General features: G+C 36.3%; 1 protein-coding gene across 5 annotated transcripts in view; it reads left to right on the forward strand.

Annotated features, from left to right (window-relative positions):
* ANGPT1 (angiopoietin 1) overlaps positions 1–19021 on the forward strand; it is a 166308-nt gene that overhangs the window by 102226 nt on the left and 45061 nt on the right. For 2 of the 5 annotated variants that reach the window (XM_074897615.1, XM_074897618.1), the window contains 2 exons: positions 5271–5387; positions 10703–10804. In XM_074897615.1, the coding sequence (XP_074753716.1) occupies positions 5271–5387; positions 10703–10804 (219 nt within the window). Of the gene's footprint in view, positions 1–2559; positions 2571–5259; positions 5388–10702; positions 10805–19021 lie in introns of all 5 variants that reach the window. The other 3 variants (XM_074897617.1, XM_074897613.1, XM_074897616.1) reach the window with 3 other exon arrangements.

Here is a 19021-nt window from a genome sequence, read left to right on the forward strand (position 1 = left end):
TTCCATCTCAAAACAAAAATAATCTTCACTGTTTCTCTGTCAGATCTGTTTGTGGTTCCTGCTGCTAGGTCTGGGAACATACATACATGTGTGGGACGTGTTCCAGGCCTTCTCACTGGGGATATTTGACTGACATCCTTTTGATAACATTAGCAAACTGTTCCTGATTTGATTCGTCGTGAGCCAGGCACTATTTGCCATCATAACTGGAACGGGTTGTGCACACCAGCTGCACCCAAATGTCTGGAAAAGAGGTCAGAGATGCAGGGTCTCCTACAGAATGTAGGATTCCCCACTGTATGTCTGGAACCATGACAAGATCAAGGCAAAATGTATTTGCAGTCTGGATCTAGACAGAAACTGCCATTTGGTAGTCCTTGAATGACCCTGTCCTGGGATCCTACAGCTGTAGGTAAAAAACATCCATTTACAACCTTCTCCTTTTCAGAAGCTGCTCATCTGGGGACAGAAATTTTCACCTCAGAAGCTTTTGATAGAGCAGATAAAATTTAGGTCAATTATATTTGACAGTAAGTTATGGGGAGAGACTTTTCCTTTCTGGCTTCAAATGCATGAAGGATTTTTTTAAAATGTCTTTTGGTATGTATAGTGATTATTAAATCCTATAAGAAAATTAAATTCATGTAAATAAAGCATTGAAACAATGAAAATGTAATAATTCACTAAGACACTACAGAAATCTCTGCATATCTGTCCAAATAGGTCACTATCATGCAAAATACCCAACAGCTGCCTTTCATTTGCTGGCAGTATCACTAAAGGATGTAAGACTCTAGTGATTAACTCAGTCTCAAATGATTTCACAAACATGGCAGTTTGGATCTTAAATAATTTAGTAAATACAAATATGATTTTATTGATTCTATCAACATAATGAACTGCAGTTTAACATTCTTTATTGCTTACAGACAAACTGTACTATTCATTCACCAGATATATGATGGAGGCTCGAAAAGCAATGAGATAACCACTTCACTTTCTCTAAAACAATTAGAAATATAAATTTTAAAAAGCAAGTATATATTTTTAATTTTTTTTCTAGTAGAGTTGAGAATAGATAATTTTCATGCATCTAGGAAAAAAGATAGATATTGTATGGTTTAAATTTCATATTTCTAGAGGAAAACTAGATTACTAAATATTTCAGAGCTATTTATTCTTAGCAGTCAGTTTGTGTTTCTTTAAACCCAGACAGAAAAGCAGGAATCCTTCATTTGTGATAGCTGTTAGGAACTAGTAAACTCATTGACTTATTTTCATAACTGATAGCAGAAAAATAGTCTCACCCTACACAGAGGCACACACAACTAACAATCAATTAAGGGATTTCCCTGGCTACTTTTTCGGGAAAAAGTCCTATGTATCTCTGCTCTACTTGCAAGTGCCAGCAACTCTTTCTAAGAAAACTAAAGATGCTACAACCTCAGGTTCCCACCCCAGCTTTCTACTGAAGGTTAATACCCTGTTAGTAGGAGCAGCAGAACAGCTACTCAGCCCTGATAGTTTACAGCCTGTGAGTGAGCAGAAACCTCTTTGATTCGGGTTCCTGTTTCTCCACAGGGCTGCAGAGCAGTTGCATTGCCACAGCTGCTGCCTCTACATGGGAGCAGCCATCTGACAGGGCTCTTCATGGTACCTGGTGTATTACCTGGAATCAAATCATCATCCGGGGCACCAAGGAAAGGAAACAGCCAAAAGACTGAAAACTGAAAGAAATATTTAATCAAGTAAGGAAACACATTTAGCATAGCCCAAAGAGAAAGTTACTGGTCGAAAAATGAACCAAAAGGCTTTTGGAAGTGCTATCAGAGAAGAATTTATTTCTCTTGTTAATTAATTCTTTTGTTCAAGAAGGCAAGATTTTCCACATAGGCATAATTGCTTAATCCCCGTTTATTCATCCAAAAAAGGCAATCAAAATACCCCTCCAGGGTCCAAATTTTGGCTAAGCATTCAGGTTTAAAGAATTATCATATTATTTGCTTGACATAGACTTATCTTTCTTCTGGTACATAAAACTTTGGCATAAACATTGTATTTGAAAATAGCTAAACTAACTTTAGAAATCTGTAAAGTAAATTAAGATCTTGAAGCTGGACAAAGAAATGTAATGGCTACATATTTTAGTTTAGAACTGCTTTCTTTGAGCCTTGTTACTTTTTTTTTTTTTTTTTAATTATTTACGCATCTACCATATGTGAACAAATACATTAAGTGAAGCTCCTGAATCATGTATAAAGCATTCAGGGTCTATTTAATGCTATAGAAAAAAAAACAGTCTGGAGCTATAGTAGGTAGAAGTGGTTTGGAAATTGTATGGAATATTAAGTTAAAAAACCAACAGCAAATCTTAGAAAAAAATATATATTACCCTAAAAGAACATTGCCAGTAACATTCCTGAGTATCCATTTGCTGATAACTTTGGGCTGTTGCAAAATACAGTCTGATGTATTAGGAAAGACTAAACTTTGTGCTGGTCATGCTTAATATACTGTGCTGCAATCTGTTATAGTTCAGGTCCTTCACAAGGAGCTAAGCTTTTCTTCCAGTGGGAGCACCAGCTCCTGAAAGAGGGGTGATAAGCACCCAAGGAAAGCCATCTTCTGGCTACAGTGCTTCACTGAATAAAACCCACCGCTGCAAAAAAGAGTGTTGGGTTGCTTAGTCTATCTGATGTATCTAATCTCAGGTATTTCAGTTGTCTGATACTGAGAGGAAGGACGGAAGGAACTGGGCATATCTATGGCATCTATCTGCCCTTGCCACCTTCATCTCTTACATCAACAGCAGTTCTATTGTGTTTTTTTCTAGTCTTTAAGCATGAGGAAAGAGTTTATTTCTAAATATGCTTCCTAGAGATCAATCTACTTAGAAAACTATTTTCAAATCTAATTCTAATTACTCTGTAATTAAAATATTACTTTGTTTAAAAAGCTAAATAATATAAACTTTAGGATATACTCATGATTTTTTTGTGTAACTTTCGGTTAAAAAAGAACCTAATTGAGATTTCCTTGACTGACTCTTAAGTAGTTCTTTCCAAGTGATTTTCAATGTGTGTATAACAGTTAAATAGAGGTAAAATAATCTCTTTACATATAGATATTAAAATATAAGTTTAAAACTCAAGGAAATCATCACTCTGCCTCTGCACAGCTAAATACATTTTTTCAGACAAGAAAGACTGATGTCTGCAGTTGAAAAAACAGCATTAGAGAAGTTCAGGCCAGGAAGAATGAATCTAATCTAAAGCCCCCTGGAATCAATGAGAAGCTCTGCTTTAACTCCTCTAGGCTTTGGCTCCAGCCCCAAGTAATTATTCAGGTTGGACTTTGGCCATTGATACTAACACCATCTGCTTACAGGAAAGTACCATGAAATCTTTAATTAACACAAATTGTGAAGGTGACAGTTCTGTCTTATCAAAAAAACTGCACCTTTGAGAGAGTGCACTGTTGATGTGTACCTTGCTGAGGACCTCATTCCTTGCCATCTCACTGGGAAGTGTGTCATCTACTGCATTGCCAGCACTACATTTTCCAGATATGGCCAAGTTTCAAAGCCATTGGTTTTCCAATTGAAGTTCATATGCAAGTTTATGAATCAGGTTTTATTTTTATTGATGGTGTTGGAGAAAAATAATAAATATACAGCAAATACATAGAAATAGAGATGTAAGGGGGTTTTGTTTGCTAAAATCAAAATTTAAAAGAACAAAGTAAAACACATAAAAGTGAAAAAAGAATATTATGTGTGTAAAATGCTTACCTAGAGAGCAGGATAGTCTTATGGTTCAAGATTGGATTTATCACTGGTTTTTTATTTTCACCTTTTCACAAAATCACTGAGGTAAAACTTTTAACCTTTCTCTTCCTCAGTTTCCCCATCGGTGAAATGGTATTAATTCCAATTCATCTGGAAAGAATTTGCTGTCCTAAAATGCTGCTTTGAGGTATTCAAATGTGGGGCAGTATATCAAGCCACAAAGACTTGGCATTACTGCATACCATCTTATAGCCTGGATTGTCCCACATGCTGTGCAAGGCCATTGCTTTTGTGCACACCATTACCATTAACCATCAGTTTTGCAGCATAGGCCACTTCATTGAGAGCGAATAATTTATAGTCCCTTTTGTACCTATAACTTACACTTTCAAGTCAAAACCAAAAAAGATGTGTCTGTCACCAGACAATCTGTGCATCTGCAGGACTTAAATATTTTTTCCTCATTGTAGCAATTAATGAAGTGCCGTCCCGGATCCCGCACAGCACTTAAGGGCATGTTTAACTTTAAGAATCTGAGTAGACTGATGGATTTCCATGGGAATCCTGATGTGCTTAAAGTATGTGTTGTTGGAATGAAGTCATATCCTTGTGGGGTCACGCTACTTTTGTTTGTGAAAGTGAAGGAACACTCTCAGATGTTACTCCTTCTACAGGGAATCTCCTGGTTGTTCAGGACTGGAATCCTCAAACATCTTGCCCTCCTGATTTCTCAGCCCAGACTCATATATGTGGCCTGTCTTCAATATACAGGATCAAGATCTGCACTCGTGTTTTAACATTAATTGTTTTCCTGTTCTGAGCTAAAAATAAATTCAAAACATCATGACTCTAAACAACTGATTTCAGTAGCACTGATTTTCTTTTTTTTTTTTTTTTTTCACTAATTGTGCTTAGCAACTCTTATTATGTAGATACGAAAATCATTAAATAATTCTCTGCCAAAAAAATAAACTTAAGCAAACAGCTCCCTTGACTCAAGTCCCCTAGGCTACTTAAAAGGTCACACCTCATGGAGGAAGGGCACAAGCTCTATCCTTCCAGGGTTCTGCACTGCTGTCTTAGGTGAGCACCTGTTGATCACAACACTGACCAAATTTTCCACCTCCATCTGCCATCTCTGCAGAATTCCTTGGCAACCACCCAGAGACAGCTTGAGTCAGAGGTGACACATGCAGCTGCACAGACTTTTGCCCTCAGAAGGAATGTGCTGTGTTCACCTCTCGGTAGGCAGGATGCTGTCCTGACATACTTCTGCTGGTGCCTACTCTTCCACCTGTCTGAAAGTTTCACACTACTTCTCTATTAGAATTTACCAAATGCACTAACTGCGTAAGAACCATAGTACTTACTACTGTGTATGTTTAAAAGGAATACAGTGTACAAAAGTGCACTTTCTTGATACAGAAATGCTTAAGATTGTTGTAACTTACCACATTTTTATTGTTTTGCAGTTTTACTAAAGAATGCAAAAAAGGAAGAAGAAAAGCCTTTCAGAGACTGTGCAGATGTATACCAATCTGGTTTTAACAAAAGCGGAGTCTACACTATTTATATTAACAATGTGTCAGATCCTAAAAAGGTAAATACTTGTTTTATTTTCTTGTTTGTTGATACGATGTTGCTCTGGCTTTAAAGGAGCATTCAGAGCCTTTACTGAAGTTCTCATTCTGCAAAGGGTTGTACTGGTACGAATAACCTGGGCTATGTTCAGTCTTGAAAAAAATAAATAGAATGAAGAAAGTGACAAACTGTATTATTGCAGACATTCTACTTTCTCGCTGACAGAGTCCTTCCTAAGATCCAACATACACTCAATAGTTGACTCAAATCCTCCTACTTGGCAAGTTCAGTTGAATCAGACTATGGCTGCAAATAAATCCGCAATGAAGTTTAGAAGAGAATTAGTAAAGTACTATAATGAGGAAGCTGGTAGAGGGATTATCTGGTAGCACAGGGAAAGAAATATCAGAATGAGTAGTTTTTAAAGATAAAGGTTTACAAAAATTCCACTTTTGTAGGGAACAGGGAAGAATGTTTTTGGCTGTAAAGAACACAACATGCTGAATATTGGCAATGTTTGAAGTGATGAAGCATGTATAATCCTGTACTTGCAAAAATATCATTAGAAGAGGTTTTTTTTAAAAGAAAATGAAACATTAGTCTGTAAAGAAGACTCTTTTTTTGGAGGATATTTGTTGCTAAGGTACCTGAGACAGTTGAAGCTAGGAGCATGAGAGAATAACCTAAGCCTAACTTACACATGGAGGAATGATGGCTCTTCCTCTGACAGGGCACTATTGGGAGCAGCCCCAAACAAAGCTAAGGGCTGATTACCTGGGAGAAAAAAATACACTGTGGGCCAAACAAGAGGGAGGGAACCACATCTGTCTAGTGAATTTATTCTGACTGCATTAAAATGGTGACCCTGAAAACAGGAAAACACAGTAACAAACATTACTGATGTTATATTCTATAGTCATTTTATGATGATATTAAGATATGTAAAACTTATTTCTAACCGAATTTGGTTTTATTAGAGGTGTCTGGAAGCCTGTAAATGTCAAGATATTATGTTTTACTGAGGGATAAGAGTTCATTAAACCATTAGTAAAATTGAGGTGAGAGAATGCTATGGACAAAGACCAATATAACCCCGGTGAATGTGAATAGAAAATAGTTGGCATGACATAAAATAAAGAAATCCCTTTAAACATCACTGAACTGGACGAGAACAATAAAAGCAGTTCTGCAGAAGCACTCAAAACAGAGATACATCATCGAAGTCCAAATAGCACATACATAGAGGCAGTGGCTTTTCTTAGCCTTATTAAAGTTCATGAACCATCCCCAGAAGCTGGGTTGAAATGAAAAACAACAGTTATCTGAAACTAACGTGGCACTAATGTATCTGGTATATTTACCTTAAACCCACTTCACGGGTAATATAAGGACAGTGACATTATGGACACCCTGTATTTGTGCTGTATCCCTGTTTGCAGATACTGCTATCAATCCATACAGGCAGCACAACTCAGCTGACATCATTGTATTATTTTTTCCTGGAAGCTTCCTGCTTTAGCAAGAAAACACATGTGTGTGTTGAGGGCGTTTCTGCTACCACCTGTTTCTGTCTTGCTCTAGTGATAACAGAGCAAGAGCTGATCCCAGCCATGTTCATGTTAGTCAAGTGAGGAGTGTGATTGCTTTAACAGATGTTTTTTAGACATTAAGGTCATATTAACAGTCTGCAAGCTAGTGCTGTGCAGAGATAACTGAACTATCACATCACATCAATGCAGCACTGTGCCAGGACTAATTAGCCCAGAGGTAGCATCACACTGACACAGTTAGATAGCTCTGGGACCCAAGTTAATATCCTGATAGGTACTCAATAGAGACGTACCTGCTTGTTTAAAGCCAGCTTAGTTATCTGGATACCACAACTCAAGACTCTGACATGTCTTAAGAGGCCCAATATATTGTATCTCCTGTCATACAGCCACTGGCAACTGTCTTATTTATAGTAATTTTATACTTCAACTCACAAAAATATATCTTAATTTAATTTTATATTTCCTAAGGGATACTTACTAGAATCCTGAAATTCAGTAGAAAATATCCTTTTGTCACATATACAAATGTTACTGTCAGTTCTAGTTCTTTGCTGGTTTTACCTTCATATATTCATAGAAAACTATCCTCCATGCTTACAGCTCCATACCATTTATATGCCTCATTTCTATATGCTTACAAATTTAATGGCAATTTTTCTTTCATGTTCCTAGCTTCAACAGTTCACTTAGTTCATTAGTCTTCCAGGCCTGCATCAAAAATTAGTGACTCATTTTAGTTTAAAAGGATCTTAATTAATAATATCCCATATTTTTAAGATGGGAAAAGAAAAAAAAAATAGGCTTAAATATTAAGCTAATTAATTGGCTTACTTTGATATGTGTGTGTGTGTGTGTGTGTGTGCAATGCCTGATGGTGTTGACAAATGATTGTCCCTAGGCCATAGTGAATCAAAGGTGAGAAGAGTCCTCTTAATCCCCTGCAGAGGTGAGGTCAGCTACAGGGGAAGCAGAGGCTGCTGAGAAGCAGAGGAGTAGCAGGAGTGAGGTTGTCACCATTTTGGAGCCGAAGGAACCATATCACTTTCAGGAGCTGAAGTAGTCCAGGGGGACTGGTCTGAGTGCACACAGACCTCCTGTATCTCCCCTTGGATCAATGTATTTGACTCTCTTACTGTCTCCTCTAACTCCCTCACAAGCATGACTTCTACCAGCTTCTGGGTGCACTGCACTGAAAATTTAATGTTATTAATTACTAGTGGGGTCTATATATCTGGGTCTTTATGGCTCTGCAAAAGCAATTGCCACCTTTGCCATGAATGCAGTCTTCACTCCTTCCCCTCTACTTTTTGCCTGTAGGCTTCCTACCAAATTGCTGTCAATGACCTCTCTGAGTGTATCTGCCAGAATTTCAACCCATTAAATGTATGATAGCCTCTTATACTGTGGAAATGGTTATCCCGACATGCTTACCTTCAGGCTTGGTTTCTGTGTAGCAGAGGCACATTCCCTGAATTTCAAATGGCTGGTCTTGAGCTTGTAGCTCCATGCCAACAAGGTAGACTTGTGGTTATCCCTCCCCTTTTGTTTACTTTAAAATTGGGCTTATCTCTAAATGTTTATTATGATGTTTATAATAATTTAGTCCATAAAGCTAAAATATGTTTAAATAATCCCATACACACCTTTTAGGAGTTTGAGTATTTTAACACATGCATTTAAGGAGGGGCAAGTGTACAATGCTTTGGATGCTCTTTTAATCTAAATCAGGTTATTTTCTTGATGATAAACTCAGAATCTAGAGATTTATAGAAATTCAAAGTCACTTTTCTTCATGCTTTTCTTTTCTGGTAGAGGGTTAAATATCAAAATACGTTAAAAGGTGTTTAATGGCTGAGTGCCTTGACCTTGTCTGGGACAGAAGCCAGTCTGGGACATTTGTTGGCTAGAGCTGTGCGCCGTGAACATCTATAATGAGCTTGGCACTGCTGTTAATACAGCAGGTGTTTGTGTCTACCACCGTGGAAAGTGCCAGACCACACAATGATGGCTAGTGAATAACATGCTGCTGGTAAATCTTTCTTTCGTTGTGCAGATTTCTCTTTTAATTTGCTATATTATTCAGAAAACATCAAAGTCTTTTTATAGGTATTTCATTATATACACCATCATTTGCGCATGTCTTTAAAATGAGTATTCTTAATACAATTGAGGATTTCATGCTTTAAAAATTGGCAATAGATTCATGTGAGTTTGAACTGACTTATAAGGAAAATAAATCCATCATTTAGAAATTCTCACTATAAATCAGACTAAAGAAATTAAATCCTGTAGATAAATGTTTTGACTCAGTGTCTTCCCTGAAGGAGGAATAGGGCGATAATATTTGTCTAGCGAATTGTGGGTTTTCTTGTGGTTACCCTAAATCAAGTTCACATGTTTGCACTGTTTGGTATTCTGTTTCCTTCCTATACCTACACAAGGACTTCACTCGGCATGCCTGGAGCAAATTAAAACCAAAGCACTTGCACAGGATGACTGTGACAATGCTTATGAGTAGGAAAGATTTGGAATTGCTTTGCCTGAGAATATAATATGGTTCTCTAGTCAACTGAGGGACAAATTTTTATTTAACTGAATTGGATAGCAACCTTTAATTGGGAAAGCAACTTAAAGCTTTAAATTACCAACCAGTGCTGAATGGATTAACGCTTGTTGATGTGAATGCCAAAAGCTAAACTGATGGATAACACCTCTTCAATCCTCTTACATATAACACCTTACTTAAAAGGAAGGATATAACTATTCAAGAGCACAGACAAATGAAATTTAGAACAGTTGCACAGTCAATGTGGCATGGATGACTACACGGGAATGAAAATCAGGAAAATTTGCTTGAATAAGTAGTACTGAGAAACTTAGATTTTAATATCAAGTGTCATACAAAAATAGGAACAAAAATGAATACTATCACTTACCACATACCAAGAAATGTGAATGGATAAGTAGTATTTGCATTTTTTCATAATTCATCTTCTATATTTTTGAAAGGATAATGCAAGAAGTGTGAAAAATGAATGAAAATTAAATATCCATTTTGATTATTGCATAAATTATTTAAGATTATTAACAGATTTCAGTTGACACAATATTCTAACATCAAGCTTTAGCAAAGTTGACAGATTTTACAGAATTAATATACAGAATCTCAGTATTTAAGTTAGAACTTTATTCATGCAGTGATGGCAGGGTATGATCTTACATGTTCTGTATAGGTCTTAACTTCTGAGCTTGTCCCACAGAACTCCATTCTGGAGCCTGCTCCTATCTGTCCTTTGTCATCTATAAGGCAGCTTAGACTGAGATCACCTGTTTCTGTTTTGGCACACTGGCTGGCATACTGTAGATAACATTACAATATGAGGCAAAGCAGAATAATCTCATCTGTGCTACATTTTGGACATCTTGAATGGGTATTTTCTTTAAGAATTCCTGAAGATTCTTTCTCAGACAGAATGACACTCTGGTAAAAGCTATAGAAAATGTTATCGCTGAAAGAAATACTCTTGCTTGTTAAGAGGAAACGAGCGGTTTCAGGGGGAGACATTACTGGGACAATTACACTAAACATGAGACGCTCCAGTTGTAATTGGAGTAATTGTAATTGTTGTGATTGGGAATATATTCAAGGGCATAGGGCATTAATCCATAGAAAAAGAGGTTTCCTTAGTTCCATTATTCGCAAATATTTTTCCCCTTAGGATGGTAAGATTCCGATGCAAATTTGGTTTATTGTGGTTTTGATATTTTTATTCCTGCATAGGTCTTTTGCAATATGGAAATTGCTGGAGGAGGATGGACGGTTATACAGCACCGAGAAGATGGGAGTCTGGATTTTCAGAAAAGCTGGAAGGAATACAAAATGGTAAGGTCTAAAATGTGGAATACTTGTACAGTTAATAGAAGTGTTAGATTTCAAATAATACTTGCTATTATCTTAAGCAGATACTTCTGCCTATGGTGACATGGTGTGGTCCTGAAGCCTTTTATGATATTTGTCATATTCTTTTTACAAAATTAGTTATTTCCCACGATCTAGGGTTGCTTTCAGATCAATTACTGAGATTAAAATGGGGTCAGGCCCAGGCACATGCACTAAAGAATGTTGCTGTCTGTGTGTCTGAAGTTTTGACTTGCTGTGATGTTAGGGGTTAATAAGCATGTGATGAAGTTCCTAATGCATGGATGTTTTCACCTGAGGGGAACTCCTTTAGAACTTGGAGCACCTCAGATAGGAATGAAAGGTTTTACTGGGGTTTATCCCAAGTCATACAACACCTCTGCCAATCAAGCTAATATACTGGAAATGTTGATACTTCAAATAGGATTAAAAGAAAATAAATAACCTACCGAATTAGAGATGACATGACTTCAGCTGACTTTTCCCTTTGCCAATTCGAAAAAAATTTACTCCAATCTAAATAACTTCTGAGTTTTTTAATTCGCTGCCGGATCACACGTTCTGATGGAGCTCCTTTCTCTAAGTCCCTGAGGACTGGCTTGGATTTCAAGGACATTCCCAATGAAATTTTCAGAACTGTGTTATCAGCCTGGAAGAGGAAAATCTTTTTCCCAATAGTTTTCAAAAAACACTAAATGAAGAGATCATTTAACATGTTTAAAAATAAAAGTAAGTTCAGTTCAGTAAAAATTTCTATGGGAAAAAGTTCTGTTACAGAGTTTACCATTTCAGAAATAAGTGTAATATCAGCTCATTGAACCAAAATATAATTTTGGAATTTATGGATGTGTTCTTAATAATCTTCTTACATTACTTGAAAATAAAAATGATAGGGGTAAAAAGTAACAGTTCGTGTCAGACCTCTGCTACTGTAGAAGACCAGAGGATGTAATCTTTTTCACAATATATGTGAAGTAAAAATAATATTAAAATAACAAATAGATATTTTTTAACAGATTTGCAAAATTGGTTTGTTTTTTGTTTGGTTTTTTATTTTGTTTTGTTTTTTTGTTTTTTAGAATTCATAATTTTAATGTAGCAGGAAACTTGAAAACTCTTTTACTCTATTTTGGTTTAGAGTCAGATAAAATATTAAACATCAGTTTATTTTTGGGGAACCAAAATTGGAAGATTATAGAACTTCTACTTATGAGGAAATTAGAGTTTGTATATGCAACCTAACTTGTTCTCTGCATATAGGCTGTTTTAATTTATACATACCATGTGAATTATTGAGATTTGCTCTTTTTTTTTTTTTTTTCCTCCTGTGCTTTTTCTTAGACCATTTAATTAAAAAAGCCCTTCTTTTTAAAGTTTTCCCATGTGGCCTTTTTTTATATATATCCCTTCACTTAGTCAAACATTTTCCTCAAAATATCTTTTACAACAATGTGAGCCTGTTCAGGATTAGATTATGTTCATTTTGTCTAGCTCAAGTAGTCTGAATTAATTTTGCTTCTCTTTAGGAATACCATAGTCTTCTAAGAGATCATTTACTTCTACCAAATAAAAAGGAACTGTTTTAGACTTTTACTGGTACATATCCTATAAGTAAGTCATGAGAAAAGGTGAGTTTTAGGCTTGTCTCTGCTTCTATGAACCATTTCACCAAAGTAACTAGGTTATGCCCTCCTCTGTGATTATATCACCAAATGTTGAAAGACAGAGGCTGGTGGATGCTCTGTGGATAGCTGGAATAAGTGACAGTGTCTGAGCTTCAAGGCAACAACACCACTGACTTAATTCCCTCATTGTTCAGAGAGGGTGTGCGGTGTCTATTGGATCACATCTCCTCTCCTTCATAACACAAATACTTGGTGTTTCTTCCAATGGAAACCAGGTATTGTGGTGAGGGACACAATGGTATTTGGTCTTACTTGGAGTGGTTGTACTTAATATGTGTTTTCCCAGCCCATAGTTCAGACACAGCTTTCCAGATTTGCTGACATTCTTGTTGTGCTTGTAGCTCACTAAGGCTCCAAATCACGGAAACAAACAATATAACAATAATAATAGTGTAATAACAATAAGAAGTCATGGGGACTTCTTTTAGTTTCAGTGCATTTAGTTCTTATTGGAAAAGAATCTGGAAAACTGTTGAAGCTTCTGAGCTGAACAGGAACTCAGGCCACCAAACTGTGGCACTGCTAATGCCCTAACAAGTTATTGGCTGTTCCAGATGTAGGAGGCCATTGCACATTTTCTCCGACTCTAAGCTTACAGCAAGTGACTTGGAAAGGGTGCACATTAAAGGAGTCACCTGTCAACGATGAGGCAATCATTGTCTTTGATTCAGTTTCACGATGGTGCCTTCAGCTTGCATGGAAGTACTTCAATTCCTGTTCAATATATTTTCCAGACACCAACAGAGGGAACAAGTTAAGACAGAGATAAAGTAGCCATAGATCTTTTCTAAGTAGGAGATACAGAACTCCATCCATGCATAAATTGTCACAAAGTCAGTGATACTACAGTAATAGTGTTACTTTGTCTCCTTCTTCTTTTGGTTTAATTTCTACTGGCATCCAATCTCCACTCTGGAAAATAAAGTTACATTTTCTTTAGTATGTAAAAGAATAGCTAATGAATACAAAAACTTTTATGCAGATTTATTGTTAAGCAAGATTGGTTATGCCATCTTCTTCTTTAGTGACATATGTACTTACTGGTATTGTTCAGTTTTGTTGTTAGTTTTATGTTGTGCAGTGTAATTTGTGCCTTCGCTTCTAAGAACTCATTTCTGACTCTGAAATCTCTTGGGCCATTTCAGCTTTGTACCTTCAATACTAATTGTGAGAAATTCAGAGGAAACCCTGTGAGTTCATCCTTCTGTCCTTTTCTTATCAGTATCTACTACATCTGTTCTTTCACAATTTGAGATGGATTTTCCATTGTACTGTTTGTTGCTTATCAGAAAAATTTGAAGTGGAGCAACAAGTAATTTCTTTAACAACAACAGCTAGGATCACCCTGAAGGAGGTTTTAAAGATTTTTCATATTTACTTGCCTGAGGAGTGAATGTAAAACACTATTAGAGTTTTCTCTAGAAGGAGAATATAGTTAAAAACCTCTTATCACGTACAAACCTGTTCTGCTATAAGGAAGGGGGTTTCCACAAGCTTACTCTCCAAGATACAGATTCTGGCATTTATTAGGCAGTGATTAGCAATAATCAAATCCAAGTAAATTATTAGCTCATGTGCTAATTTGGCTATCAAGTCTTCTTGCTCAATTTCCAGCTTTTCAGTTTTGGATAAACACACCTTTCCCCATTACTGTCTCCATTTTTGCCAAATTAAGTGATGGAGTATTGGATTCCCTATTCTTTAGCCTTTTAGCATGTCTAGTTTAATAATTCCCATGAATTTCACAGAAGTTATTCCACACTCAACAGCCTGATATTCGCTATCATTTTCCTAGGGGGGCTTCTTGGGGGTGAAGTCTATTGGGGGCTTCCTCAGACCTTTAAAATTATTTTGTTGCTTTCTGTCATTTGAGAAAGACTCTCAATAGGTATTTGAAATTGCGTGCCTTGGCTAGCCCACAACATTCCTTTTCCTAGCCAGCTTTTTTTTTCTTGTATGTCAGTATTTAATTGTACTGCATGCCTTTATTGCTACAGTCTTGTTATTTTCCTTTCTCTGATGAAAGCAAGCTATCACTTTTTTAATCATTCATAATGTCATGAGCTAGATTAGGATCACTTGTATATATCAGACTCACAGCTGAATTTCTAAGCTTTATGGCAACCATCTCCTATCTTCCTGACCAGCAGCTGGTTTTTCTTTTGGTTCTTTGAGGCAATAATGACATTCAGCGGTGAATTCAACATCCTCTTAATCTCATGTTCCTAATTAACATCTAAGAATCCAACACCAGTTCAGTGCTTAAAACAAGTCTGCTGCCAATTTATCTCAGAAGTCATCATTAGCATTTCTGTGTGCCTGAAAAGCACATCTACAAAACCATTTTAATTTCTGTTGGGGTTTCTTCTTTTTCTGTTCTTCTTAAAGCTGTTGGGTTAAATTGATGGCTAGCTTCATAGTGCCAATATGGTACGATGCCAGAGCAGGATAATTTATGCTCTTCTGTGGCTTAAATTATGCGACACACTGAGAGCCAGGCCACAGAGATGGTTACTAGAACTTTCTCTGGAAGTATTTCTGGATGCAGTGCTAGTGGGCATTTACATTATGTTATCTGGAATAATCTGACCTTCTCTGAGGCTCAGTAAATTTTAACTAATATAACAAGTCTGGTGTTCCGTGTCTTCTGCTTACCTAAAAGACAGCTGAACACCTCTTTGGACTATAAGTCTTTCATTTCCTTCTAGGCGTGATGTTTCTTGCCCTTTTTGATATTCTTCCAACAATTCATCTCTGTGAGTAAGCTCTAGTTTGGACATAGGTCCCAACTATTTCCTGAAGACCTTCTAGTTTGTGACAGCCGGGTTACTGGTGACCTAATGTTTTCACCTCACCAGTCCTTGCAAGTCCTGCAGACTGCATGTTGTGTATTTGGGCACCTAGATCTACTTGAATTATTCATACCAAGAGCTACCATTCCAGCAAAGATTTTATTTCTTGGTACCATCTCCCAGTTCATTCTGAACACTTCCAGATGTTACTTAAATTTTATTTGCAAAGTGTCCAGCTCCTGTTTTAGAATGTACTCTTCTAAATCGTTTTATGGTCTCCATTTGTTTTAAGTCTTATTTTAATTTATCTTGTGAAAGTTTCAGTTCCAGATTTCTGTTATGTTATCATTCTTTCTGCCCACCTTTCCTGCCTCTAAACTCAGACATTTTTTTCTTCCATATTGTTTCACTAGCAATACTAATTGCACTTTTTTTTCTTTTTCAAAATAGGTCCTCTCTACAGTTAACGTTGTGTTTGACCTGGGCAAAGAGACAAAAAAGCTGTTGTAGTGTTCCCTTTTGGAACATTAATTCATGATGGAAATTTCTCTGTTGCAGTTTTGTCTTTACAAAAAGTGTGCAGATTCTTTCTTCTCCCCAAACACTTGAAAAATCAAACAACTACAGACAGATCCCCAACCCCTTCCAGTCATGTTAGATTGTTATGTTCATCACTTTCAAATAAGAGGCTGACTGCATAAAAAGGCACAAGACACATTTTAAATTGTTTGTATAAGCTTCATGATTGTTGTTCCACTATTTTAGTGGAAAATAACTTCAGATGTGTTTTTTTAAAAACAAAAATTACATAAACCATATGGCTCGGCTGAGGAGAACATTCTTGACAGAAAGAATAAATTTGCCCATAATTTGAATGCTCATATTGTGGAAACAATATCTTTCATAATTCTTGGTTTTGTTAAAACTAGCTATTTTGAACTAATTTTAAATAATTTTCTGGATTATAAGTATTTAAGCTATGCTATGCATTGATACAGCCACAAAATTTTCTCACTTTTGCTGTATTACTGTGTTCTTTAAGAGAGAACTCAAATACTATCAAACAGGTTTTAAGATGGTAACACTGCTCTTTCTGTGACTATTCCACATTAAATGATTTTGTCAAAAGCTCACTTTCTGCATCTTTATGCATACTAATTTTTTTCCTCTAGACTAAAGAAAAGAGATTGCTGGGAACTAAAAAGTATTTTCCTCTGCAAGCATATGATGCAGCTTCCTGGATTCACAAGATGTCAAATACTGAAAAGACCATTGAAACTAACTTCACGTAAATTCTCTTAGGGAGATTTAGAAAGATGTTGCTGTTGTTCACAGGAATTAAAACACTCCTCAGGTTTTCAGATAGTGATTTGTAATTTTGACAGGAATTTAAAATTAGGAAACCTTTATAGCCATGTGGAAAATCTACATACACATGCTAGCTAGAGATTCTTAGATACCAAAAGGCCTGTGGCCTTTATGACAGTAAGAGGTTTTCTTCATTGATTTTGGCTTGAGCTCTATTCAAGTTATCTCTTTTTTGGTCATAAACAGTAACTTGAAGAAATACAAAGCAACAAAATATTACATTTAATGTATGTATGGTCAGATATGTAAACCTTAAAAGTATGATTGCTGATTGATCTCATCTTTGCTATTATTACCCCCAAATAGTTCATCTATGAAGGACCCCCAGGGGCAAAGATATACAACTGGTCATGATAATTAGTTAGTTGAATTTTATACTAAGAACCTGCGTTTTCCTTCCAATAAGAGTTTTCGTGTTTCCCTGTTTTGCACAGGAGGGATCCAGTGGATGAGGATCCTACTGCTATTTGACTCAGTTCCTTCTTTCTCTGTTCGTAGGCCATACCTGTACTAGCACATTGAACAGAGCCATAGCCTGTGTGTGAATGCAGTCTTGTGACACAAGATTTTCAATCACTAAATTTTAGTGGAGTTTTGATCTGACTCAAATATTCCACAAATAATGCCCAAGCAGTTGGGTGTAGTGGGCCATTCTCAAATGGTGGTTTGCACAGGGCTGCCTTGTTTTCAGAGCTGAGAAGGTTTTACTGTTAACATATGGGTTATTCTAGTTTACTTTCTTCTTCTAAGCAGAGCAGTAGGGGCTGCTCAGAACACAGCTTCTCATTCTCATTGTGATTTAATGAAAAAGTTCTGAAGGAAGGAATTGTTCGTTCAAAGAACATGGGGAGGCATTCTGAAGATAACCTGGGAATAGGAAAGGAATACAGAAAGTTTTGTGGAAGGAGGAGAGCCTTCATAACACTATCTATACTACATTCATCCAGCTAAATAGCTAGCTGGAGGTACGTCCCATATTTTTTTCTGCAGAAACAACTTCATGTTCTTTCCCTGCCAGTAGCATGAAGAATTTTATAAAGTGCCTTGAAATATCAGCATGATCCTTCCTGCAAAAATGAAGGATGTGAGGACAGGATGGACCTGTGAAAAAGGCAAAAACTAGGGAATTAATGTTCTTGGAAAAGATAGAAGTCGTGTTGCTTCTGTACTGTAAATAAATAAGATAGTTTGGGAGTGGTGGTGGTATTGAATTATTATATTGCATGAATAAACCTATGAGAATGAGTTATGAATAAGAGGGTAAAAAAAAGGCATACTTCAGACATGAGTAATTTTGTAACATATAGTCACAAATACATTTCTACTGATAGTATACTTCAAAGTCATAAGTTGCTTACATCTGAAAAAAATAATTTACTTCAAGGGACTGGGATAGATGACATGGAAGTAATTTGTTTCTTTTAGATATTTACCAAGTAATTTGGATCTAAGGAAATGATTTTTGGTGACCAGAATGTGTAATTAAGATATTGTGTGAGTAATGCCTTTCATGGAGACCTACCCTTCTGTGATAAAGAATGACATGTCACACTAGTTTAATAAAAAGTCACTCTGACTGCAACTGTTACTCTGATAATTGTCACTTTCATCAGTGTTATAAAAAGAACCAACATGTTCTCTGCTTCTCCTAAGATCTAAATCCAGCATGTCCAGTGGAGATAGACATTATATCAAAGTGATGACAGACCATATTCAGTTTTATGAAAATATGCTCATGAAACTCTTCTAGTCCTTACCAAGGCTTAATCTACAGTGGTGCGTTTCAGTAGTATAATCTAATCAAAACTGAAGCAATATTTGTTTCACTTTGGACACTAGACTGGGCACCAGAGAAGATGTTACTGCACATGGAAGCATCTTCTTTATTTTGGGGAATATTTTTGGATGTAAAATTGCACAGTTTTTTGTTGGAGCACAGTTGTGTTTTAAATGTGTTTTACTCAGCACAGTCTTCCCTGTGCAAACGTTACTGGATAACATCAGTTTCAAGTGTTGTGTTAACAAATGGCTATTTACTTGTGCCTACTCTGCTTCAATTTAACATCATTAATGTATACTGATAAGACTCATATGGTCTTCCAAAGGATATTAATATAATCATGTAAGGTATTCCTTACATGTAAAATTTAATTAATTTTATGCAATGATATCATGATTTAGCTTAATTATGCTAATAACCTGTAGCAGAGCACCATGAGAAAGACTGATGTTACTAAAGAAACTTTCTAACTAAAAGATATAAACATTATCTTACAAGACCCAGGTGAGATTTTGAGAGGTTGTTTTTTAAATTAGTGATTTGAACCTTTAGAAAA

This window comes from Athene noctua, chromosome 2, assembly GCF_965140245.1.
Source record: "Athene noctua chromosome 2, bAthNoc1.hap1.1, whole genome shotgun sequence".
Classification (NCBI taxonomy): Eukaryota; Metazoa; Chordata; class Aves; order Strigiformes; family Strigidae; genus Athene; species Athene noctua.